This window comes from Phyllostomus hastatus, unplaced genomic scaffold (genome assembly GCF_019186645.2).
Source record: "Phyllostomus hastatus isolate PE091 unplaced genomic scaffold, TTU_PhHast_1.1 phas_scaffold_182, whole genome shotgun sequence".
Classification (NCBI taxonomy): domain Eukaryota; kingdom Metazoa; phylum Chordata; class Mammalia; order Chiroptera; family Phyllostomidae; genus Phyllostomus; species Phyllostomus hastatus.
Window position 1 is genome coordinate 21,535,257 of NW_025334013.1, and position 25,638 is coordinate 21,560,894.

Here is a 25,638-nt window from a genome sequence, read left to right on the forward strand (position 1 = left end):
CGATGGTTGCTAGCGAGACTGGAGCGCGCGTTTGAACGTTGCTAAGAGAGTTGATCCTAGAAGTTCTCATCACACACACGCAAACCCGCAACTGTGTGAGGTGATGGCTGTGTGAGCCAGCCATGCTGTGGCGACCCTTCCACAATACATACCCAGGAACCGAACCATACGCTGCACACCTAAACTTCCACAGTGTCACTGGCAGTGGCATTTCCACAAAGCTGGAACAGGGACGCGCGGGAGAGAAGGGAGAAGCAGCGCCCTTCGGGTGGGGAAGAACCCACGAGAAGCTCAGCGGTGAGACTGCGGGACGGCGGTGAGAGCTGATAACTAGCACCTTCCAGTTACACAAGTCACGGCCTCAGTGCTGAGGACCTGACAGCAGCCCCTCTGGGCACACATTTCACCCTGACAGCGACCCCGAGAGTGAGGCACTGGAACAGCCATTTTGAAATGGAGGAAACTGAGGCTCAGAGAGGTCAGGTAGTTACCCGAGGTCACAGAGCGAGGGCGTGGTGGGCTGGAGATCCAAACGCAGGTTGTAGGGGCTCTTAACCGCTGGGCACCACTGCCTCTCCCCGGGCACGGCCCGATGGACTAGGGGGCGAGAGACAAGGCTGCAGGAGGCTGTGCAGTCTGCGGAGAAGACCAGGTGGGGGATGGGGGATAACAGCCAGTGGGGGGCCGACGAAGGGTTTCACTCTGTTTAGCATCTCGTGTTGTGTGTTTTACAAGATCACCCTCTGACTGTTGTCTGGAGAACGGTCAGGGCCAGCGATTCTGGGGGTGGAGAGACCATTCACTCATTGGACAGACATCTGGGTGTCTACTAACTGGGCCACAGTGCGGAGCATGGGAGGTGCAACGGGGAGCAAGGCAGACACAATCCCTGTCTCCGTGGGGCTTCTATTCTGGCGGGAGGCTCCTAGTCACCCGGAAGATGTTTTGGTGGATTCCTGGGCTGGGCACAGGCAGAGGGGTGGGGAGACTGAGAGACCTGGGAGGTCCGAACAGGAAGAAGCCGTGGACCGCACCAACGGGTGAGGGTCCAGGGGACAAAGGGGAGACAACAGTGACTGCGGGGTCTGGCCTTGAGCCCTGGATGTGAAAGCACTGAGACCAGAAAGCAGGAGGAGAGGCCCATCTGGAGGGCCGTCAGGAGGGCATGCTGAGTTCTGAGGTGCCCGTGGTACTCCCATGTGGGCACGACTAGTAGAAAGTGGCTATGTGGGTCTTAAGTTCAGGAGAAAACTGTGGTCCAGAAATATAGAATTTGGAGTTCAATCTTAGGTGATGGAAGAAGCCATGAGAAGGATGAGACCTCCCCAGGACAACAAGAAGCGTTGTCAGTCCAGGACAGAACACTTAGGGACACTGTGGGGACCAGCACGATGCTGCTGGACTAGAGTCCCGGGGAGAGCGGGTCGCAGGAGCGTAGAGAAGAGCGAGCTTCAAGGAGACGGATGGCATCGCATGCCGTGGGGAAGCTTACGCAGGATGGAAAAGCAGGCTGGGGGAGACTGATCCTGGAGCTGGGGGAGCAGACTGACAGTGATGAAGGGCCAACACCTAATGGGAGAGGAGGACGAGGAGACAGGGAGAGGAGGGGCCACTCGAAAAGGGCATTTCTTGGAAGTGACAGAACGGAGAGAAGTCAGGTGGTAACACATGAGGCGTATGGCCTTGGGGGGGCAGTTTAAAAATCGTTTTAAGATGGGAGAAACCTAATCATGTTTACATGATAGGGAAGGAGAGAGAGACATAGAAATGGAGGTAGGGATAGAGACAGAGATAAAGAGAGAGAGAGAGAGCACGAGAGACCTTACGTGGCTCATGGAAGACTGGAGGAGAAATGGGGGCCAACAGCAGGGGGCACTAGAGGAGGCAGGAGGCAGGAGGCAGGAGGCAGGAGGCAGGAGGCAGGAGGCAGGATGCATGGGACCCTGAGCTCGCTGGTGGGCTAGGCTGAGAGGCCTGGCAGCCCTCCAGGAGGGGCGAGGGAAGAGTGGTGACAGTGGGCGCTGAGGCAGGACCGCAGAAGGCTGAGGGGACCCTGTGATGTGATGACACAGGCTCCACGCTCTAAGTAGAGGAGGGGGGCACGGTCTCTGCTGAGAGTGAGGGTCCAGTCCTGGGGAGAAGGACGTGACGTTGACCAGAATGTCCGAAGCAGTCACGCCGGAGAAGCGCGAGTCATCGCCACACACCTGTGGGGCCCATGGAGGGCGGAGAGGACTCATCTGCAGGGACCCCACGGGCAGGGAGGGCTGTGTGGCTGGTCCCGGAAGCCCCCAGCAACTCGGTTCCCGTGGAAGTGGAGGGAGGGGCTATGGGACTGACTGGGGTGGGGTTGGGTTTGGAGAAATAGGAGGGGGGCGCCCCCCAAAATGGAATTTATTTTTAAAAAGCTGTGTATTTATCCTTACGTGTTTAAACTTCAGTCACCTTCAAAGTACTCTTCATTTGATGCAAGACACCATATTGAGAGTTTTTTCCCACTGCTCAAAACAATTTTTAAACTCACTGATTTTGATGCTTTTTGGTGCTTCGGCTGTTTTGTTTTACCTCTTCCTCCAAACGTTTTCCTTTGAGGACATTTTTCACCCAGGGAAACAAAAAGATTGTTGCCTGGGGCTAGATTGGGTTAACAGGAGGGTGGGGCGCAGGGGTCATGCTGGTTTTGGTCAGCACGGTGTGGGCGGGTGTGTTCGTCAATCACCCATGATGAAATGGGCAAATGCCCTGAAAGAGCCTTCAAAAAAAAAATCACTGAAGCTGAATGCAGCCTCTCACAATAACACCAGCTGGTACACTGATACAGATGGGTTCCTAGAACACTCACCCACTGGGGGAAGACTGTACTACATGGGGCCTGCTCTCCAGGAGGTAATTCCAGTTTTATCTGGGACAACAGGACAAGGAAGTGAGGGCAGTGTTAAAAGAATGGCTGAAGTGTTACCCAAGGGGCTTAGGCTAAAAGAGGAAAGGAGTGAGAACGGGAGGGGACGGAGAACCGAGAGATCAAGGGAAGGATGACGAACAGGAGTAGGGTGAGTAACTAGTGGAAAGCTGAAGGGACAAAGGTCCCAGAGCAGACAGGTGATGCTGGGGTTTCCGAGGTGCTGGGGATCAAGTCCAGCTGCAGCCAGAGTGCAGTGCACAGAAAGGGGGTGAGAAGGTCAAGAAGCTGAGAGGCAAGAGGACACCAAGAGCAGAGAGGAGGCCCTTGTGGGTGTGGCTCCACCGGTTGGGCATCGTTCTGCAAACTGAAGGGCTTGCTTTCCGGTCAGGGCGCCTGCCTGGGCTGCGGGTGTGGTCCCGGGCTGGGGTGCCTATGAGAGGCAATGACTCGATGTTTGTTTCCCTCTTTCTCCCTCCCCCTCTCTCACTTCCTATCTCTCTAAAAGCAATGAAAAAAAATATCCTCGGGTGAGGATAGAAAAAAATTTTTTTAAGGGTAGAGGGGAAGAGACCGATGGTATTGAGGAGGAGGGTGGAACACGGCAGAGGTTTCACGGAGGTAGGACACGCTGGCGAGTGAGCACTCGAGCCCGCCCATCAAAGGGAAGTTCATGGGGTCTGGGATGTGAGTTGCTTACACTGCCGAGGGCTACGGGGTAATGATGACCTCAAGGGGAAGTCAGGTTAAAGGGAGCATTTGGCAAAGAGGGTCATGGCATTGCAGAGGGGGATGCGAGGACCACAGAACTGGGGGTGGGTGGAGGGGAGAAGAAGAACAGAGCAGTTGGGGACCTCCTTCCAGGAAGGCAGAGGGGGCTGACAGACAGCTTCTGTCCCCCAACACCCCTTGTCCTGGTCTGGGCCTCCCCTCCAAGCCCAGCGTCAACCCCTGCTGGGAACGCAGGGACCAGGCCCGCCTGCCTTCCTGTCCTGCCTGAAAGATGCTTGACCTTGACCCTCCCGGTCAGGTGCTGACCAAGCCTGATGTCAGGGCCCGGAACTGCAAATGGATGAAACAAATTCTGACTTGGAGAAAGTCACGCCTGCGACTTCCTATTAGCTGGTTTAACATAACTCCATTTTATGATGTTTCTCTCTTTCTCTCTCTCCTTTCGCCTACCGAAAGCAAGCTGGGAAACCTGAGCCGAGCGCTTCAGAGACGCCGACGAGTTCCGTCCCGACAGGCTCTGCCGTTCAGCCTGTTTGCTTCCCCTTCTCGACGGTGCCGTCCCATCAGCTGTGATCAGCCTCACTGCCTTCCCCCCAGGTTTTTCCATTTTGAATGCCAAACTGGAATCCTCTTTCATGACAGTGTCTGCACAGGGGGACCTGCATCAGTGTCCCTATAAATTCACGGTCTGACATGCTCCAGGATGGGCAGCACCCCTTGGAGGAAGCAGGGGAGGGGGTGGGCCCACGCTTGGGCTGTGATTTTCTGCCTTTCCAAATGGGCGTGACTTTTGTTCCTTCGTTTATTCGCTGTTCCCTCAGCCTGGGCCGCGGCCACCCCCACCGTCACTCCACTGACTCCTCGAGCTACAGACTGTGGTACATGTACGAGGTCCCCTCCCCAAAGATGCTTTCCCTGACCAAGCATCTTAGGTAATTCCCGTTTTCTTTCCTCTCTCAGGGCCCTTTCTTTTCCAGCATAGCTCTGATTGTCCTTCGTGAGTGTTCATCTGTTTATTTCATTAGTTACTATTCCAGATACTGGGGGTACCGCGGTGGGGAAGAAAGGACAAAGGTTTCCATTCGCCCACTCGGCCCCTTTGGCAGCCCGCTGGCTGCCAGGCTGGCGTGTGTGTTCCCCCACCCCATGTACGTCCTCTGAAGGCAGGCGCTGAGGATGCACTGCGGATGGCTCTGCACGCGGCACTTAGCACGCTGTGTGGGACACGGGGCGTCCTACTCTGTGTGCTGCGTGAGCTCAGCTAGTATTTCCTGCATGGAAACTGTGCCCAGTGCCACAGTCGGCACCGAAGACACAGAGCAGCCTGGCCCCCGGCCCCGCCCTCAGAGAACCCCCAGTCAGGTGGGTCTGGAACTAGTGATGACACAAACGATGAGGGCAGGGCGAGGGAGGTGTGCTCCTGACCACACGGCCTCTGGGGGTGCAGAGGAGGCGGTGCAGGCCTGGGCCGGGGGAGGCAGAGAAGCTTCCAGACTCGGAATCAGCTGGGATTCGGCCTTCCCCGCCCCACCCCCAGTTCTCATAAACCACTTCGTGTGGCTCCAACTCGGCCCACACACCCGGCCCCCTCTGCTCTCCACCCCTCCTCTCCCTGCCTTGGTCTACCCCTCCTAGTTTCTCCCCTGGATGGTGGCATCAGGCAAGAGCAGGTCTCCTGCCTCTTCCCTCTATTCTGCATGAGGGAAGCAGCGTCAGATCACTCAGAAGTAAAAATCCATTTATCACTGTGCCCTGCTCATTGATTCTTTCCTCGCTTCCTCAAATCCACGGAGTAGAACCCTACCTCCTTGGCATGTCCACCCTCCCCGACCCCAGCCTCACTGCTGGCCCTCACTGACCTTGAGATTTGCACCCCACGAAACGGAGCGACCTGTGTGCAGGGGGCAAGACGGCGTGATGGGGACGAGCGAGGGTGCTGGGGTCAGCAAGTCCTGGACCTAAACCCTGGCTCTGCGCCGAGCAGTAAGTAGACCTGGAGCACATTGCTCGTTCTCCCTGGGCCCTGGCTTTGTCACCTGTAAACAGAAGTGGTAACAATAACACCCACCTCCCAGGGTTGTTTTGAGGAGTTAATGAGCTTTGTGTACGTAAGACAATTGGCAAAAATGTCTGGCACGTGGCATGTGACCAGTAACTGGTAGGTGTTTCGTCACTGCCACGTTCGTCCTGTTGCTGGCAGAGCCCAGCCGGCTCTCGCGTGCACCTGCTGTCCCTCTGATCCTGAGGGAACTCCCCCTGGTGTCTGCCGGACAGAGCACCACCTCTCAGCCTCAGCATGAGGGCTTCCCAACCCGAGCTCCTCCCTCCAGTTGTCCAGGCTGACCGGACCCGGGGCCTCTCTGTCTCGTTCCCAGCCCCGAGGAAAACTATGTTGCAGCTGCAGCGTGGGCACGCATTTCTCCCCCTAAATGGAAACTTCCTTGAGGACCAAGACAATGCTTTTGAAATGTCTACTTCCAGCTCCTGGTAGAGCGCAAGGCACAGGGGAGACATTTGATACATGTCTGAGGGGTAAGGGGGGAGGATGGAAGGAAAGGCAGGAAAGCAGAAATGGAGGAAGAGAAACATAGTATCTGGAGAACAGTCAGAACTTCAATGTGTCAGGAAGTGATGGTGAAGAGAGATGAGGCCAGATGGTCTAAGGGAGACCTTGGAGAGCTGGTTCAAGGACTGAAAAGTTGTTCATGCTTTCTTTATCTTGTACGTTGTTGGTTCCTCAAAGCCAGAGGTTGAGGATGCTCTCTAGAGAGCAGAAGAGATGTGTCCCTGGAACCAAGCACAGTCTTAAGCGTACGAAGCGCCACAGACCCATTGTTCAATCAGCACCAGCTCCCGGTGAGTGACCAGCACACCTCTGGTGCATTAGGATGACCTGTGGGCATATCTGGATCTCTCAGATTTACTCAGAACCACGTCCCACTCCACTCTTGCACTCCGGGTGACAGGAAGGGGCCAAGCAAGCAGGAGACACTAGCACCTGTAAGTGTATTTTGAGGCACTTGTGCACCTCTTTCTGCACACAGTCTTCATGAACAAGATGGAGGTGTGGGTAGATGGAGTGGTTGACATTCTTTCCTCCCCACCTCCTTCCTCCACCGCACTGTCCTGGGTGTGTCACCGGCTGAAGGAGGTTGAGAAAAGGGGTGAGTAAGGACACGTAGACTATCTAGGCTGCCTGGAAGCTGTCTGTATTTGCCCCACACTGGAGCTTGCCATGTGCAAAAGCTTGTGCACTTGGCAAGTCCATCCCACTGACAAATTACTTCCTGCCAAGTTTTAATGCCGCAGCGTTCTCTCAGCCGTGTGTCACCCCGCCCCCAGCGTGGGTACCAGTGGGCCTCCCTGAGAGGAGGCAGCGGCTGCCTGGCTGTAGGTGCACCCTAGCTCCCAGTGCCTGGGAGAGCTTCAAGGGTGTCACAGAAACTCAGTGAGTGTCTTAGGAACATGCCTGGTGCCATTCTTGGCTGCAGTTAGAAAGTTTGGTCCTCCACACCTGTGGGGATGAAGCAGGAGGCAGAGGAGTCCTGAAAATAGCAGGTTCGAGCTGACAATGGTCACGTGCCTGGTATTCCAACAGGAGGAAAGGCAGTGTCTGGAAAGGAGGGGAGTCAAGAGTGCTGGGTGGCTGCCCTTTGGCCTCCGGTCCAGCCCAGTGCCGGCACCGTCCATCAGGGGCTCACCTGAGTCCCCCAGCAGAGCCAAGTTCTAGAGGAGGGGATGGAGGCACTGCTGGTGGACAGCTAGTCTTGCCCACCATCTCCCTCCTTGCTCTAAGACTTTGTGTCTGCGTAACTTCTAGCTGCAACGCTGTGCACATGTCAGCTCTCTAAGCCAATCTGTTCTCTTTCTCAGGGACGTCTGACTGACTCTTTTTCATCCTTCAAGCAAGCCTCTGTTTCAGACACCAGCCCCTCCAGGAAGTTCTCACAGATGCCCTCAGGTAAGAGGAGCTGCCCCTCCTTGGTACCTCCCAGCTTCTCACACTTCCTCAACACTGGTGAGGATGGACTATGACTTAGGTGAAGACACAGACTGTCTTGTTGTCTTTGGGCCCCTATGTCCGGAACAGACTCTGCAACACACAATAGGGGCTTGGACAGTATTCAGTACCTGGGGGACCTCATTTCCAACATGAGTCCCCTGGACTCTCGGGCCACCTTTCTGCATGACCTCTACTCCCCCACTCCTCCCTATCTCCGGGTCAGGGTCCCAGCTCCTTCCTCCCCTGCACCAGTCTCCTGGATCTGGCCCTAGACTGCCAGATTCCAGGCTCCAAGTCAGGAAGCAAGGAGACTCCCAGACTGATGCTAAAACTTGTTAGCAAGTTGTATGTAATTTTACAATGTTTCTGGTAAGTGCTAATTGCCTGTTCCTTAAATATTTCTTGTTCTACAGGGAAGCAAAGCAATTGCAACTATGAATGCATTTCCTACAGCTGGCTGTCCCTATGAAGGGGGACTGAGTTTCTAGGCTTAGAGTCCTTAGACATTGATGGAGCCTGAGTCCCCTCCCCCAGCCCATCCTGGGACTGTGACACGCAGAGCTGGAAGAGTTTGGGGGAAATGAATCTCCCAAGGTGGGGGGTAACGTTGCAGTGATGGCTGCCTGCCCTCAGGGAAGCCTCTCTCTGCCTGGACTGGGGCAGAGGGCGTACTCATGGCGATGGGGCCAGGTATGCCTGGGCCAGGCCTCTGCCCTCAGTGGCTTCACACCACCTGTGGATCATCCGCACCCCTGCTGCCCTCCCCTCCCTGAGCCAAGATGTGTATGCAGTACAGAATTCACCAGAAGCTGGGATAAAAGGAGGGCCGAGAGGAGGCGGAGGTAATTCTGAGGCCGTGGGCCATGCATGGGTGCAGGTGGGAGAGGAGATGCAGGACCAGGGAAGCAGGGGAGGGAAGCCGGCCTTTGACTGGGAATTTGCCAAATGACAGATCCTCTGCCAGCTGGTCACTACACTGAGTCCTTGTAAGGCCCCTGGGACATGAAGGTTTATCAGCCCCTCTTCACAGATGAGAAAGCGCAGGCTCAGCAATGCGGGGAGACTGGCTGAAGATGACGCACACAGCCAGTGGCTCTCTCTGACCCCAAAGCCTAGGGGACGGTGGAGAAGGCGGGGACTTGCGGCCCCTGATCTGGGAGATGGTGAAGTGGGTGAAAGGGGGTCGGAAGGGTGTGAGGAAGGGCGCCCCGGTGAGCCTGTGCAGAACGCCATCGCGATTCCGTTCTGCGAGCTTTTCTGAGTGCGCCCCGTCGTGTGCCAGGCACTGGGCTAGGCCCTTGGGGCTACACAGGCTAATATACTGGAGCTCTGCCTAGAACGGGTGCATAAAAACCAGAATTTGGCTTGGACTTACCATCATGGAGAGCCCTGGATGCCAAATGAGTGATTGTACTTCACCCTAAAGCAATGCGAAGCTGTCGTGAGTTTTTTTAAGAAGGGGAAACTGTGCCAGATTGGGTTCTGGGGAGACGGCTGTGCTGTGTGTGGCAGATGGCTGGGGGTTTGGGGGAGGCCTGGGGTCAGGGAGGGGGGCTGTGCTGCCATTCAAATGCGAGGCGATAGGGCCCTCAGCCACGGCAGGGACTGGGGGCGGGGTGGGGGGGGGTGGGGGCTGGGTGCTGCAGAGGGAGAACTGAGAGACCTGGGACAGGGTCAGAGGTGGGAGGGGGAGAAGGAAGAGGTGGAAAGGAGACCGAGTGAGGCTTGGATGGTGGTGCTGTTCATCACAATGGGGACACGCAGGCAGAGGGTGGGGGGGTGGAGAGGAAGAGCTTGGTTTTGGATGGTGTTATGGACTGAATGTTTGTGTCCTCCCCATTACTTTGTTCAAGCCCTGGCCCCCAGTGCAGCAGTATTTGGAGACGGGGTCCCTACGGAAGGAATCAAGGCTAAGTGAGGTCAAAAGGGTGGGGCCCTGATCCCACAGGATCAGTGTCTTTGTAAGAAGAAACACAGAGCTTGCTCCCTTTCCCTGTGCACGCACAGAGGAAAGTCCCCGTGAAAAGGCAGCCAGCCACCTGCAAACCACAAAGAGGGCCCAGACCAAAACAATCAGCCAGAACCTCGATCTTGGACTCCTAGCCTGGAATTGTGAGAAAATAAATTTCTGTTTAAGCCACTCAGCCTGCGGTGCTTTGTTATGAGCAGACTGATACAGACGGGTTAGGAAAGAGAAGCTATGCACGATGTGTTGCAGGTGGACTGAAATGCAAGTGGGGAGCCGATGTGGAAGTAATCAGTGCTTCACGTTGAGGTTGGAGCCAGGAGAGTGGATGTGAACAACTATGGAAGGTTCTAGAAAAAGAGGACAGAAGGCTGAGCACAGACACGGAGAGGGGCCTGCCCTGAAGGCCAGTGAGGAACCACGCAGGGGCTGGGAGGGCGCGGCCAGGGCAGTGGAGAGGCAGAAGCTGCCGGCGGCACAGTCGTGCCCCCCTTTTTACAGTGCAGGGGGCTCCTCGCCATGCAAGTGTGAGACCGACGGGCTTCATCCCTCAAACAAAAGGTCGATGGTAGACGGGACAAGAAGGAAAAGGCCGGCCCTTTCTGACGTTTGGTCCTTCACAGGTTCCTCTTCCACTGGACAAGGTGCAGACCCTCAGTCAGGCCTCAGGCTCCCCATGACTTGGATCTGCCTTCTGCCACTTCTGCCTCCACGCCCCACACTGTGGCCACAGGGAGCCAGCCTGTTTCTCAGCCGGCCTGGGGGGCGAGGGCCCTAGGTGGGGAGAGCAGATGTGGGGCGGGGACCCAGAGCCCGGGCCTGTCAGAGCAACCAAGGGCCATCGAGGACTGGCGGGGAGCCACGAGCTCCCGGGCAGAGGAGGCCGCCCGGTGAAGAGCGGCAGCAATCGTGGGGCGCTTGGGTGCAGAGGAGCTTGAGCGGCTCCCAGGGGAAGGTGCCTCGGTGCTGGGCACTGTGCAGGGGGCTTTCTGGGATCTCATTTCCTTTCGTAACAGTGCTATGAGGTTGTCATGGCCATCTCCACTCTGTGAGTGGGGAAACTGAAGCTCAGAGACACCGTATGACTCACCCAAGGACCTACAGCAGGGGCCAAGCTGAGGGTCAGCAGGTAGGGTTTAATTTCAGAGTCCGTTTCATCTTCACGGAACCTGCTGCCTGAGTGCCCAGAGCCTGTGTGCGTATCTCCGGCAGGTGAGCGATGTCTCTCAGCGCCCAGCACCCTCCCTGATTTGTCACAGGTCCAAGGAGATGGGCCCTCAGTCACGGCAGGGACAGGGGGCCAGTCCCATGGACACCTAGCCTGCGACCAGCAGCCGTAGTGCACGCATTTTCTGACTGTGTCTATACCACTCACTCTCAAAGCCCCAGCGCTCAGCACAGCACCGGTCACGTCACAGGAGCTTAATCAGTACTGGCCACTCGAGGCGGACGAGAACCACTGAACAGAACCCCAACCTCTAGTAACAAGGAATCTGGAGCCATGATATATGGCCCACCTGACTGGGGCAAAGCTTTGACTTCTATAAAGCTTTTACAGAGAATGAAATGCTGTCGCTGTGGGAGGCTCTCCGTAGCAGAGTGGGGAAATCACGGGCTTTGAAGCCAGACAGGCCTGGGGTCGAACCTGGGCTCTGTCAGGTCCCAGACTTCAGTGTGACCTGGGTGGGTGATGTCACCCTTCTATCTCCAATGCGTCCTCTGTGAAAGAGCAGCTGTTGTACAGCTGTGACCACTGAGCGGGGCGAAGTGGTGCTTCTCCAACTGGAGCTCACGTGCAAATCTTCTCTTAGAAGGAGGCCCACAGGGAATGGAGGAGAACAGGGAAGAGATGGAGGCAGGGTCAGACCTCCCTGCTGGGCACCCCCGCCCTCGGGGCTGGCGTGGGGAGTGCCTGCCCTGCTTGGTGCTCCAGGGCCCTGTCTGCCGCGTCTCCCTCACTGCACCGGCTCATTTGTTTCTGCTCTGTCTCCCTGCTAGAGTGCCGCCCCTTGCAGCAAGGGCCTAAAGCTGATTGATGCCTCTGTTCCTTAGTGCTGACCTGGGGTCTGACCCTTCCAGGGCCTTACACAAATATGTGGGGGATGGCTTCTGCGCCCCTTTTTGTGGGAGTCGGCATGAGCAGTCATTGGCCAATAGGAGTAGGAAGTGCGTGGAAGGGTGAAAGTGGTAGCATCCCTTGGGCCCCAGAGCCTGCCATTCCCTTGATGCCTGTTTCCATCAAGAGATGACGCTCACCCTCATCTGCATCCCCCTCAGGTCATCAATGGTGCATGTCTGTCCCTGGCCCTGTGCGTAGTCTCTCATCACTGCGACACCCCAACAGGGCAACTTGGAAAGCCTCATCTCCAGTCTAAAGACAGAAAACAGCTGAGGCTCAGCAAGCTCACAGGGCCTTTTGAGTGTCTGCACAAGCCCAGTATGAACTGGGGATGGGACTCATGTATGTGCCTGCTGCTGTGTGTGCAGTATTACAAGTGGTTTATCTCAGACAGTCCTCAAAACAAGCAGGGAGACCCACTGGACAAAGAAGGAGGCTGGGGCTCGGAGAGGTCAAGAGCTCCAACGGGCCTGAGGAGAGGAAGCAGGTGCAGAGCAGAACCGGGTTCAAACCCAGGGCTCGCTGACTCTGAATCCGGACCTCAGGGTTCTGACCCCAGGGTGAGTTCACCGGCTCCCCAAGAGTAGTTACCTTCGTAAGAAGCCTTGAATCCCAGGGAGCTGCCGCTGCCATCGGTCTGGAAGAGGAGCCACATTTGGTGGTGGGTGCTGACAATGAGATCTGGGACCGACGTACCTGTCAGGCTGTCAGGAGAGAGAGAGTTAGAGGTGTGCGCCCTGCCACGGCACCCCAGCAGAATCACTGCCCGACCGACGACACCTGAGGGAAGGAATATCCAGGGGCCAGGCCCCCTCCGGCAAATTCTGAGCTCCACGGCGTCCCTGACACGGGAGCCCAGGGGTGCACGCTCCACTTGCCGGGAGACCCAGCACCTCACCCCCGGCGACAGGCAGAACCTGAGTCTCAGCGTCCACTCCCTGGCCCGGACCCCTGGGCTCCTGAGAGAAACCTGCGTCCTCACTGGCTCAGGGGACAGGAGCAGCTGGAACCAGATCTAATCAAGGGGTGCCCACGCTCCCGCAACCTCTGATCTCGGGTGTGAACCGTGCTGCAGAGGAGACGGGCAGAAGCCCCTTGCCCTGCCCGGAACCCAGCCCTTCCGCTCAAGGAGACGCGTCCTTCCCTGCCAGCGTGAGCGGGGAGGTGCTGACAGTGAAAGCAGGGCCGTCTCCCCAGGGCCCTGTTTCTCAGAAGAAAAGGGTTTGAGCGTGCGGAAGCTTCTGGTTCAACTCACATCTACCAGGCACCTGACTAGTGAGACAACTTCGAGTCCATTATCTCCCGACCATTATGTCACTGAATGCCCCCAGGAGCCCCATGAGGTCGGGTTATTTTATCCTCACTGTACAGATGAGGAGACCAAGGTGCAAAGCGGGCAGGGACTCTCCTGAGGTCAGCTGGCAACCTGCTGGAGAGCGGCAGAGCCGGAGTCTGCTGCCCAGGCTGGGGCTTCCAGAATTCCGGCTGCTTCTTCCCGCAGGGACCGGGCAAACCACCAGCACAGATGGGGACTAGAGGGCTACGGAGGAGGCGGTTAGGTTAGTGGGTCTGCTCCACCCTGGGGTCTCAGAGCTGGGGCAGGGGTGTTGAGCTGGCTGCAGAGAGTGGGTGAACACAGCATGAGTTCTGGGGGTGGGGTGGAGGTGGGACAGACCACCAGAGGGTACACCAGCACGGCCTGTGTGGGACACCCCTGATCTGAGGGCTCTGACCTGCTGTACTGAGTGAAGATGGAGGCCAGGTCAGGGCTGGCCTCTGCCTCCGGGGTGGCAGGAAGCAACAGAGAAGGCCAAGGCCTCTGCTTTTCCTGTTTGACCCAAACGGAACAACGAAGGCGCCTGATTATTTTGCACGTGCTTCCTTGACAGTGTGAGACTGATACTGGCCTAAGGAGATGGGGGTGGGCGTGGGTGAGAACTGGCTGGGAGCTCAGGCATGCGAGGTTGGTCCAGCGATCTGGGGGTAAGCCCTGGCTCTGCCATTCTTTGCCGTGAGACCTTGGGCAAGTGGCTGGGCCTCTCTGGGCTTTTCCACTCCATGTTAAATGAGGGGATTGGGTTGCATGATCCCCAAGAGTCTTTTCAGCTCTGCCGTTCCAAGGTTCTCTCTACGGAAAAGCGCACTGGGGTCATGGAGGAGACAGGACAGTATCCTTGCCTCTTGGGCACTCTGAGCTGATGCACTGAGTAGGTCGGCAATGCAGGGCAGGTGAGTGGTGGGGAGGCACCAAGAGGAGGGAGAGCTGGGTGGGATGGCTACTTTGATGTGTCAACTGGCCAGGGCCCTGGCCACACATTCTGGGTGTGCCTGCATTTTCAGATGAGATTAACATTTAAATTGACAGATGGACTAAGCAGACTGCTCTCCCCAGTGTGGGTGGGCCTCGCTTCATCAGGAGAAGGCCTGAAGTGACCATCCCCCGAGGAAAAGAGGATTCTCCCTGTCTGCCTGAATTCCAGCTGGGACACAGGAGAATGACATCACTGCTCTCCTGGGTCTCCAGCTCGCTGGCTCACCCAGCAGATCTCAAGACCGTCAGCCTCCATAACCATGTGGGCCAATTCCTTATAATAGATCCTTTCCTCTCTATATACATCCTGTTGGTTCTGTTTCTCTGGAGAACTCTGACTAGTGCAGTGGGACAGGCAGGGAGTAGATGCCCTTTGGGCCCAGATTCCAATCCTTTCTCCCAAGAGTCCCCAAGTCCTAGCCATGTCACCTGACCCAGTGGGTAACGTCATGAGTCCTTAACTGCCCTGATAGGATCTTCTCCAGGTAGGTGTAGGTATGAGGAAGGTGTGGGAAGTTCCCAGAGCAGAGCAGCTCCTGGACAAGCCATTATTACTGAATAGCTATCTTTCATTCATCATTAAAATCAGAGGGCATTAGCTTGGAGCTAGCCTGGCCGGGAGGAGGTATGGCCTGGGACGCTATCCCTCACTGCAATCAAAAGACATGAACTCAACTGCTGATCTTTGTACCCACTGGGCCTCCATTTCCCCACCTGTTAAATGGGACCATAACACCTTCCTCCCAGGGCTATGTGGGAATTTAATGAGATAAGTGATGTGATAGTAGGGGCACATAGGAGGTGCTCAGTGTATGTGAATCACCCCTCCCTTTTGGCAGGAAAGATGGGTGAGGTCAGGCCTCCCTCTCTGTCAGGCCTGAAGCTGGGCCACGTGCATCAGACACGAACATTTTCCTGCTTCTCGTCAGGCTAATGGTGGCGGGCCAAGGAGAAGCTGCATGGCCCTGGACCCAGTGCCGTGGAACCCCAGAACAGCCTCCCATTATCCTCCCCCTTGACCAGACCACGTCATGCTGGCCTTTCTGGCCACTAAGTTCACGTGGTCCTACCTAATGCTCTGCAGCCGCCCATTTCCCAGGTAGTTAAGAATGTGCAGAGAGGTTGGCAAAGCACTTTTGTCATCTGTCTGCCACGGATGTACCTGGCCCGGAGGAAGAATGGGTGGGTGGCAGAAGGAGGGTCTGCGTACAAGCAGAGGCCACACGGAACCTCTACTTCCCTGCTCTATATTCCCTGCTGCTCCTCTGTGTGCCTTTCCTGCGAACTCCTCGTGAGAGTTCGGCTCAGGGCCAAGGTTCCCCCTCGTGTGGAGCAGAAGGAAGCAGAGGGGCCACTGCTGCTGGAACGTGGAGCACTCCCGGACACCCGTCCTGGTCTGGGGGGCCAGGCAGGGCCTGGCAAGTCCACCCGCCACCCTCAGCCAAGGGTCAGGGGCTCCTGCCCACCCAACCGGACGCTCCGCTTCACTTACACGTAGAGGACCGTTTTCTGGTCCCCGTCCTGCCCGCCATCCCCGACCGTCAGGGTGTCGTAGCCCCTCTCCAGGTCAAACTCCTCGAAGGCGAGCTTGATCACCTAGGGAGGGAGCACTGGATTAGGGAGCAGGCAGGGGCAGTGGGAGAGACTTCCAGAGCCTGGAGGAGAAGAGGAAGTTCCCTTGTTCTATCCCGACGCCCAGAGTCCCTGAGACACCGAGCTACACGACCCTGAATCCAAACTGAGCATCTCCGTGGAAGCTTTTTGAGTGCAAACTATTTCCCTCCAGGCCATACAGTCTCGGGGGTGCCCTGATGTTTTCCAAAGACGTTCGTGGCACATCTGCCCAATTCCGGGGGCTGTCATGGCAACACCAGGCACATCTGGCCGGCTCTGAGATGATTAGACTCCTTCTTCATGCTCCAGTGCATAGAAATCCCCACGGGTCTAGTGGCAATTTTTCAGGCCTCGTGCGGAATCTCAGCTATCTGGCCCCCCGGGACCTGCAGACGTCTCTCTCAGTCTCCTCTGCCTGCTTTCCTCCCTCCTCTCTGTTTGCTTATTTGTTGAATAAATGAATGTTCCAGGAAGGAGATTTCGACAAGATTCCTCTCTCTTAACTTGCTTTAGTTCTGCCTTCCACAAATATTGACTAAGTGCTCACCCTGCGCCCGGCTAGGAGATGGGGTTCCAGCATGGTCCTTGCCCTCGGCGAGCAGCGGAGACAGAGAAGCACACCGATGACCCTGACACGGGGTGAGGGACACAGCAGTGAGGGCTGGGGGACTGTGGCTCTCACTGCCCTGCGGTGGTAGCAGGAGGAGGGTCTTTGTGATGGCGGGGGTCTGGGGACTTGGAAGGCTCCGGAAGACCGGCAGGCCGACAGGGGATGCTGGGAGAGGGAGGGGTATGTTCTCAGGAGTCAGGTGCACAAAGCCTGAGCTGTGACAGACAAGGAACGTTCCAGAACAAGAGTTCAGTGTCTGTCAACAGCAGGTCCACACACTGAGTGCAACTGTAGCTGCCTCACTTGGGGGGGGGGGGCAATGTAGTCAAGCCTTCGTGGCAAGGGGGTGACTCAAGAGGGGCCGGAACTGGAAGAGTTTGCTTGGGGCTAGGTCCACAAGGTCTGGCAGCCTCCTACGCCCTGAGCAGACGCGGTCCACTCTGAGGGAGGAGCGGCAGGAGAGGTCTGAAGAGGGGGTGATGGGGACATAGAGTTGTTTGAGAAAGCGTCAGTCTGGTGTGGAGACCGACGTGGTGGGGGGAGGCCAGAGATGGTGGGGATGGTGGTAGCGTCTGTGCTGGGCGGGGTGAGCAATGGGGGAGGAGAACGGGGCCCGGACAGAGACGTGGGCCCCAGCAGCAGCAAGGGAGCAGTGACTGGATGCGCGTGGGGGCTGAGGGAGAGGGAGGGATTTAGGGTGACTTGCAGGTTTCTTGTTCGGGCACCTGGATACAATGGTGGGGGTGTCACTCACGAAGTCAGGCCACCCCTCCTAATGTCGAAGCTGGGTCTCTTTCTGTCCGTGGCAATATGGCTTCACTCTGATGAAGACCTTCACTCTCCCGGTGGGGAGGCTGAAGGTGCCCCTTTGTTCTCTGTCCCATGAGCCAAGGAGCAGAGAATGCCTGTGGACAGTTCTTCCTAGTCGTGCAGGTTTCCTCTGTCCCAGCCAAACAGCCCAGCACCCACATGCTGCCAGGGTGCCAGCAGAGCCTCACCCCAAGGTGCCTCCAGGTGCCCCCGAAGCAAACAGGCACTGCACTCCTTTGTGAGCCCAGGTGCCATTTGTGCGGGGGCCTCGCACTGGCATGGGACTCGCGGAGAGAAGCGTTTCTGTCTAAGAACGTCCCCGAGCACGGACAGATAGGACCAAGGAGGTGAGGGCACTGGCTGGGAGGAAGACTAGGGCTCGCCTCCTGGCGGAAAGGAAACCCAGGCTGTTTGGGAGGTGAGTTTGGGAAAGGAAAGCATCCAGGCGGGGCTAGGTGCAGGTGACCAGCAAAGGCCTGGATGCTGGACTTATCCAGACTCTTAGCTGCTCTGGAATTGTTTAACGGAGGGGCGGGGGTTGGGTGACTCGAGAGAAGCAGGAGGAGCCAGATGAAGAAGGGCCGTCTGTCAAGATAAGGGCTTGGGCTTTGCCCTAAAGACCAGGGAGAGTCATGAGGAGTTGTAGGTAAGGGTGCGATGGGACACTTGTTTCCGGAGCAACAGCATGGAGGGGTGTTGGGAAACCAGGAGGCTGGTCCCAGGGCCACAGCAATACTGTGGGCGAGGGGTGAGCCTGTAGCAGGCAGCAGCTGGGGTAGTTGGAAAGGGGATGGAGTGCATCTGTCCACAGTGAGTGGGGATGCTGCGGCCCTCCTGGCTTCCCCCCTGAGCTGGCCAACGTGCCCCCCGTGTGCCCTGGTGGCCAATGTCCTCACCGTGAGATCACATGCTCGGGCTGGAATCTCCTTCTCACCTCTCACCCTCCCATCCTGCCCTGCAGAACGACATCACCATTTCCTAGCCTAACGCCCAAGGAGCAGCCTGGTGTCGGCACCTGCTCCCTGCTGTCCTCCTCACCAAACAGCCTCCTGGGCACTCCTTACGTCGGGTCCTCTCTGTCCTTCTGCCCCTGTCCCCACAACACCTCCTCATCCTTGAGCCCTGTGTTCTCCGCGTGCTCCCTGAGGACACTTCCTATCTCCTCTGGGGCAGCACTTACCTGCTGTGCTGGGACTGGTCTGTTTACCTGGTCCTCCACTATACCATGAACTTCCCGGAGGGCAGGGGCCATGTCCCACTGTCTCTGCCAGTGCCCATTGGCATGCCGGGCAAATGCCAGGGGCTCAGACAGTGCTGAGTGGGAGAACGCTTTCCTGGTTCCCCAGCATGGACTGAGTGCTAGGTTCTTGGACCCCTCGGGAGTTACCATCTACAACAAAGTTCCGCAAACTGTTGTTGTAACGGGCCAGATAGCAGACATTGCTGAAGCTACTATGAATACCTCCATTTCACACCTGGGAGGCACTTAGGCTCAGGAGGCCTTTGGCAACGTGCCGAAGGTCCCAGAGCTGAGTGGCGGACCCTGGGTCTCCCCAGGTAGCCAGGGGCTGGGCTCCTTGCCACTCTGCTCTACTGCCTCACAGGGTCCCTGCGAGGTCTTGGCCCACGAGGTAGGGAGCATGACTTATCCCCTCCAACCTTCCCAAAGCCCTCTTTCTGCCTGGACCCCAGCAGCTCAGCAAAGCCTGGCTGCACATGGAACCCCTTGAGGCCAGCAGTGCGTTCTGCAGGAGGAGGGGCCCGGCCTCCGCAGGGACTGAGGGTCCAGGCTGCACTTTCTTGCCACCATCACCCACTTCCGGCCAACCCCAGGGCAGAAGGCACCGGCTCACCATGCTGCCTCCAAACAGGGGAGCATAGGATGAGTTGGTCTCTCATGGGAAACCGTCGCTATGAAAGTGAGAACCCGGAGCTATGAAATGACTCACGTTGCTGGTTAGAGCAGCCGTCGATGTGAACTGCAGTTTGGAGCCTCTGCCCCTGACAGAGCAGCTGACGACACTGAGCGGCCAGCACGGTGCACGCGGCACTGCAGCTCTGGGATGGGTCCCTGTGCACCGTGTATGGGCGCTTCCATCCCCCCCACCCTTGGCCTTTGTTGAAAGACAGGATCCTATAATATTTAATTAATATGCAGATCAATTAAGCTTATAAAACGCCTTTCGGAGGCAGGAGAGTGGCAGCACATGAAACAGGCGTGATCAAAGAGGTACATTTGTACACGGCTCAGACACGCACTTCACACCCGTTAGATAAATGAGTAAATGAATCCAGCATCTAGGATGTGTTAGTGAGCAGCTGCTATGTGCCAAGCACTGAGCTTGCTGCTCCCCCTATGCTATGACAATAATAAGTGCCCAGGGCGTGGTGCAGATGGTGAGTGCTGGGGGATCGCAAAGAAGGGAGAAATGGAAGGTGGTCAGGGGAGGAGGGGCACTCCGGGCCTTGCAGGGTAGGGAAGGGTGTGGGCTCTGTTCAGGAGGTGCTGTGAGCGGGAACCGAGGGACGAGGAGCAGGGCAGGCAGCGGAGGCAGGGGCGGGAGGGGAGGAAGAGCCGCCCGGCTGCGTCCGAAGGTGGTTTCACCTGGCAGGCCGGGACAGGCACCGTGGACTTGATGTGAAGAAGTGGGAAGCTGTAACTCTGCACGAAGGAAGGGCTGGAGGCAGAGAGATCTGCCAGCAGCAGGTACGGGGTCCAGAGTGAGAGGAGGGCTTAGGGGAGCCTGAATCTGGGTTCACTGCAGAGGGTGGGAGGTAGGGAGGGCACCCCTCAGCACACAGCTACCGTTCCTGAGAACCACGGTGGGTGGGACCACAGAGGATGCCCGGCCTTGGTCCCAGAGGACACTCTGTCCTTCCTGGACACAGTCCAGGACCAGCCAAAGGACAGGGGTCCCGGTCTCGCCAGCCTGTGCCCAGTGTCTTGGGGGGGCTACAGAGGACCCAACAGCTCACAGGCATTTGAGGGGAAGCTGAAGCCCCATGAGGTCTAGACTGGCTGTTTTGTCCGATGACCACATTCCCACAGCTGCTGCCCAGCTGGGGCTCTGCTCTGCTGCCTGACCTCAACCCGGTGCCGAGAACTCTGTGCCCCAGGATCCCGCAGAGCATGTGCTGGAGGACATGTGGCCCTCGGGCCAAATCGGGCCTATGGCCCGTTTCTGTGTGGCCCCTTAAGTTGAGAAGTGTTCTTCTATTTTTAAAGGGTTAAAAAAATGAGCACTATGAAGAAGAATGTACAACAAAAACCTTATGTGCTCCTCAAAGTCTAAAATATTTATTATCTGTCTCTTTACAGAAAAAGCTTGCTGATCTCTGGCCTAGAGCAATGGTTTCCAAACTGGGTTCCCAGGCACCCCAGAGTCCCATAAAGACAGTTTAGGGGCCATCAGTCAAGGTGGAGAAGGAGCTAGAGTGGGCAGGGCCCTGCTCCAACCAAAGCAGCTCCTTTTGAGCTAGTTCATGTTTTGGGAGTCTGTGACAGACATAGACAGTGGTTTACTAAATGTCCCTCCCTCCCTTTACGCATTCTTAACAGAACCTCGGCTTTGTCTGGAGTGTGGCAATGTACCTAGCTAACCTCAGAGATAAGGATGGCTGGTTATGTGACAGGATTCCAGGCAATGAGATATGAGCTAAGGCATCCTCAGGGCATTTTCCTGCCTTTCTTCTTGCTTTCCTGGAATACATATGTGAGAACAGAGGTGGAGCAGTCTTCTTATGATCATGAGGACAAGAGTCACATGCAAGGAATGACACAGGGAAAAACAGAAGGTGCTTGACACACCTGAGGAAATTACTAAACCAGCCCTGGACTCTCCACCTCTGGACCTCTGGACCTCTGGAATGCGGGGAAAATAAACTGTGTTCTGTTTACGCTTCTGTGGCATTTTCTGCAACTCACAGCCAATGCCCCTGCCCTCTCCCGGCTAGTTAGAGCCCTCTCCACAATGCCCTGCCCAGTCCTAGCTCCCCCATTCCTGCTCACAGAATTTCTCTGAGTTTCTGAGGGTGGACCTCGGCCCACACAGCCTTGGTTTACCAGTGCTGATGTCAGTTTGACTATCAGCTCAGGAAAGGAAGGGGGCTCCCTTTTCCTGGGCACGCCGTCACGGTGACCCCTGCTTGGGCTGGCTGAGGGCCCGGGGCAGGGCTCCAGAACTGGCTTTGTGAGGGCAGGAGGGGAGGCCGGTGGAACGGCTGGTCGGAACCCTCAGGGGTTCAAGCAGATAGGCCTCTGGCATCTTTGGGAAAGGCTTTGTGAAGAAAACTGCATATAACCGACATATAACATTGTATTAGTTTCAGGTGTGCAACGTGATCCAGTATTCGCATGCACTGTGAAGTGGTCAGCCCAGCAGGTCTAGTTTCCTTTGCCACCATATAAAGCTACAAAGAGGCATGTGACATTGTTGCCTACAGTCCATGCTATACATACAGTCCATCCCTGTGACGCTGATTCTGCGACTGGAAGTTTGTACCTCTTGACCCTCTTCACCCATTGTGCCCACCCCAAGCCCCCTCCCCTCTGGTGACCACAAGTCTGATCTTTGTATCTATACTTTTTTTGTTTTGCCTATTCATTTTGTTCTTTAGAGTCTACATATAAGTGAAATCATACGGTATTCATCTTTCTCTGACTGCTTTCCTTCAGCACAATACCCTCAAGGTTCATCTGTGTTGTTGTAAATGGCAAGATTTCACTGTTTTATTTTTTATGGCTGAATAGTATTCCACACAACACACAACATCTTTTTCATCTATTCACCTACAGCTGGGCACTTAGGATGCTTCCATAGCTTGGCTACTGTGAGTAATGTTGCAATAAACACAGAGTGCATGTATTTTTTTGAACTAGTGTTTTTGTTTTCTTTAGATAAATACCCAGAAGTGGAACTGCTGGATAATAAAGCAGTTCTATTTTTAGTTTTTTGAGGAACCTCCATACTGTTTCCCACAGCGGCTGCACCAGTTCCCATTCCCGCCAACTGTGCATGAGGCTTCCCTGTTCTCCACATCCTCGCCAACACTTGAGTCTTTTCTGTGTGATAAAAGCCACTCGGACAGGTATGAGGTGGTGTCTCGCTGGGGTTTTGATCTGTATTTCCTTGATGATTAGCTGAGCAGCTCTGCCTGTCTTTTGGCCCTCTGCGTGTCTTCTTTGGAAACATGTCTATTCAGATCCTCTGCCCGTTTTTAAATTGGATTGTTATGTTTGTTTTGTAACTGAGTTGTATGAGTCTTTAAATATATTTCAGATGAGGAAGCCTTTTGAGGAGGCAGGGCAAGAGAGCCCAGGGACAGAGACTGAGCACTTTCAGAGGTTCTGGAACTTCGGTCACCAGCTCTGTTTAATTTTGGTGGCTCTGAAAGGAGCCGGAAAAAAAAAGGTAGTAAACCCTTTCACCCATTCATGACTCATTCATTCATTGATTGATGGATTCATTTACTCACGTGTCCACTCAGTAGTTCATGTGCACTTGCCAAATGCTGTGTTTTGGAGAGGCAATGCAAGATCAACATGGCCACTCCCCGAGTGAGCTCAGGGTCTAGCAGAGACACCCAAGTATGTGGAAAACCTGCATGGTGTGGGGAATGCTGAGATCAGGGAACCAGGGGTGTGGCCAATAGGTGGGAGCACAAAACCCTGGCTGGACAGGGGACAGGGCTTTTCTTTAAGACTAGTGGGCAGGGTGCAGGGGACACCAAAGCCACAGCCAGTTCTGGGGGGAGAGGAATGCCGAGATAGGAAGTGAAGTGAAGAAACTGAAAAGAAAAGGGGATCAAGTTTAGGGCTTGGAGAAGGCCATTAAAAACGGCCTCTGGGGACCCCTGACCTCTCTGCGGGCCAGCCAGCACCTCACACAGAGCCCAGCACGGAGCGCGCATGGGCAGATGCTTGTTGCATGAGTGACAAATGGGCCAGCAAAGGTGTTCCTGACATCTGCACCGCTGAGTGATCACTGGCCTGGGGAGCTGTTTCCTAATCCTCAGTCTGCAAAGGGAAGAGTGACACTGATAATCCTCAAGGAGTGAATAATCAAAACCCTATTATCTTTGGCTTTGAAGTTCAGGAAATGAGCTTTCCTTTCCCTCTCCCTGGCAGGCCCCTCCTTCTCCCTCCCAGCCTCCTCCCACCCCTCCCTCTCTTGTCTCCCTCTCCCTCTCCAGCCTCACTTTACTTCCTTCTTGGCAAAGGTAGATTAACGTGCCCGACCAAATCCACTGAAGTTCATATGCAAATTGAATCATATGTCTTGAGTTCATACTGGGAAGCTGTGAGAGAAAGGCAGGTGTGTGCGGGTAGGGGGTACTGACGCAGGTCTGGGCTTCAGTCCTGACCACGGAAATTTCATCAGCTGCGTCTTCCAGGAGGCTGAACGGAAAGGTCCTCACAGGAGGTGGCCCTGGGGCCAACAAGGGCAGCGTTCCCGTTCCCCAGGAGCTGCCTGACTAGCACGGAGCCCCGCCTCCATACCCAGCACTGTGGTAACTGCAGGAGAAACACTCTCGGAAATTCCACTCTGCTTTCAGGGCACTTCTGAGCTATGGGGGATTCTAAACCAGTACAGCGTGATACGCACACAAAGGAGGAGACGCAGGGACAGAGGAAGGATCAAGACTTGGTGTAGCTAGGGAGGCTTCTCAGAAGAGGGGGTTTGGGACACCTGTCTCTCAGGGGGATGAGGAATTTGCCTGAAGGAAAAGGGAAGGTACACTGGGACAGGCTGTGCCTAGATGGAGGACTGAAGGGCCAGGTGCGTCTGTGCACCAGGAGTTCAGTGTCTGGAAGCTGGGGCTGCCTGACCAGGGTCCTCTGCTGGAGCGGGGAGGGAGTTGTTGTTTATTAATACGTTTAACTGGTCAGACCACCAGGGTGTGTTTCAGGCACCTATCCCGATCCACTGAATCAGATCTTGGAGGAAAGAGCTTTGAAATTTGTGTCTTTAAGACTAAGACAGTCCGAACAGCCAAGGTGGGGTTCATGCTTCCCAAGGAAATCCCAATCAATGAGAGAGTGTGACGGTGCATCCAGAGCAGGCCAGCCTCACTGGCTCCGAGCCTTCTCTTCCCCGTTTTATCCCTAGTGTATTCGGTAGAGATGCCCCCTTCACCTGCCTCCCCAGAAAGACTGTAAGTTCTTGTTCCCACAGTGCGGGGCGGCACAGCCTACAGGTGCTCAGTCAAGGCTGGTACCTTGACATATGTAGGTTCTTGGCCATTTCTACACCAGAACGTTTTGCTTCTTTCTCTCTTTGGGCTTTCTTACTGCCCTTGGTGGGTGGGGAAGACGTAGTCAATGAAACACTCTCAGGTCATCTCCCTCTCCAGCTCAGGCTGCACAGGTCCTACAAGGGGGATGGGATTCCAGGAAGGGCCCCTATTTCCACCCATGCACAGGTACCTGGGATGCATAATCATCCATGATCACGAGAGACCAAGGGACATGTGTTCCAGCAAAACTCTCAGCCTCTTCTCATAACAGCATCTTTCTTCACTCCTTGCAAAGGGAGCCCCTGTGTTCTCAATCCCCTCCGCCTGTGGCTTACTGCAGAACCTCCCTCCACTCACCATCCTCTTTCTCCTACATCCTCACTCTTCCTCTTTGCTTGGTCTGCTCTCAGCCTATAAACACATGCAAGTTTCCAGTATCTTTAACAAACACACACCTTAAGTAACCCAACACCTTCTCCCTACCCGACCTCCCTTACACAACCTTTGCTCCTTCCTTCACTCCGCCATGAAACCTGTCAAAAGAGCTGTCTACACTACTGGCTTCTAGAGCCTCTCCTCCCATCCATTCGCCCCACACCCCACTACCATGTCTGCCCCCAGAGTTCCACTAAAAGGTCTTCTTCCAAGGCCAAACCCAACAGCCTCTTTAGTTCTTTTTCCACAAGACCTTTCTCACCATTGCCATCATCAGACATATCCTGGTTAGAAACTCTTCCTGCTTTTGCAGCACGACTCTCTCCGTGCCTCTTAGATTGATCTTTCTCAGTTTCCTTCGCTGGGTGTCTTTCATCTATAAGGACGATGTTCCCAGACCCATTCTGAATCTTCATACTCTCTTTGCTCTTTCCAAGAAGGTTGTCCATTCCTCGGGCTTCTTTTCCTACCCACGTGCTGATGAATGCAGATTTATCCAGTTTCCAACCAGTGCATCCAAATACCCTTGGATGAACCGCAGGCACATCAAATGCACCACATTCCCCTCTTAACTGCTGCAACGTTTGTTCCTCCTCTTGCATTTTCGTTTTAAAGCCTCCCATTGGTCCAAGTCCGAGAGCACTGAATCATCATTCCTTTGAACACTGAATGAATGTTTACAGAGTGCCTACTTATGCGCCAGACACTGTGCTGGTCACTTGGGATGCGTCACATGGAACACCGTGTTGAAGAAGACCCCTTCTTCTCCCTCGGTCCTCACATCCAGTCCGTCACCAAGTCCCATCCCCTCCCCTAAATTTCTCTCAAATCTCTTTTTTCCTCCACATTTCCAAATTTTGGTTGATGCCTCCATTTTTTTTTTTTTACTTGGGTAACTGTTTC

The 25,638-nt window shown here is 55.5% G+C and overlaps 1 protein-coding gene across 2 annotated transcripts in view; it reads right to left on the reverse strand.

Moving 5' to 3' along the window:
* The window catches only part of CSMD2 (CUB and Sushi multiple domains 2), a 550,409-nt gene that overhangs the window by 224,666 nt on the left and 300,105 nt on the right, over positions 1-25,638 (reverse strand). For both annotated transcript variants that reach the window (XM_045858971.1, XM_045858969.1), the window contains exons 11-12: positions 15,523-15,626; positions 12,311-12,423 (exon numbers count right to left, since the gene is read on the reverse strand). In XM_045858971.1, coding sequence (XP_045714927.1) covers positions 12,311-12,423; positions 15,523-15,626 — 217 coding nt within the window. The remainder of the gene's footprint in view (positions 1-12,310; positions 12,424-15,522; positions 15,627-25,638) is intronic.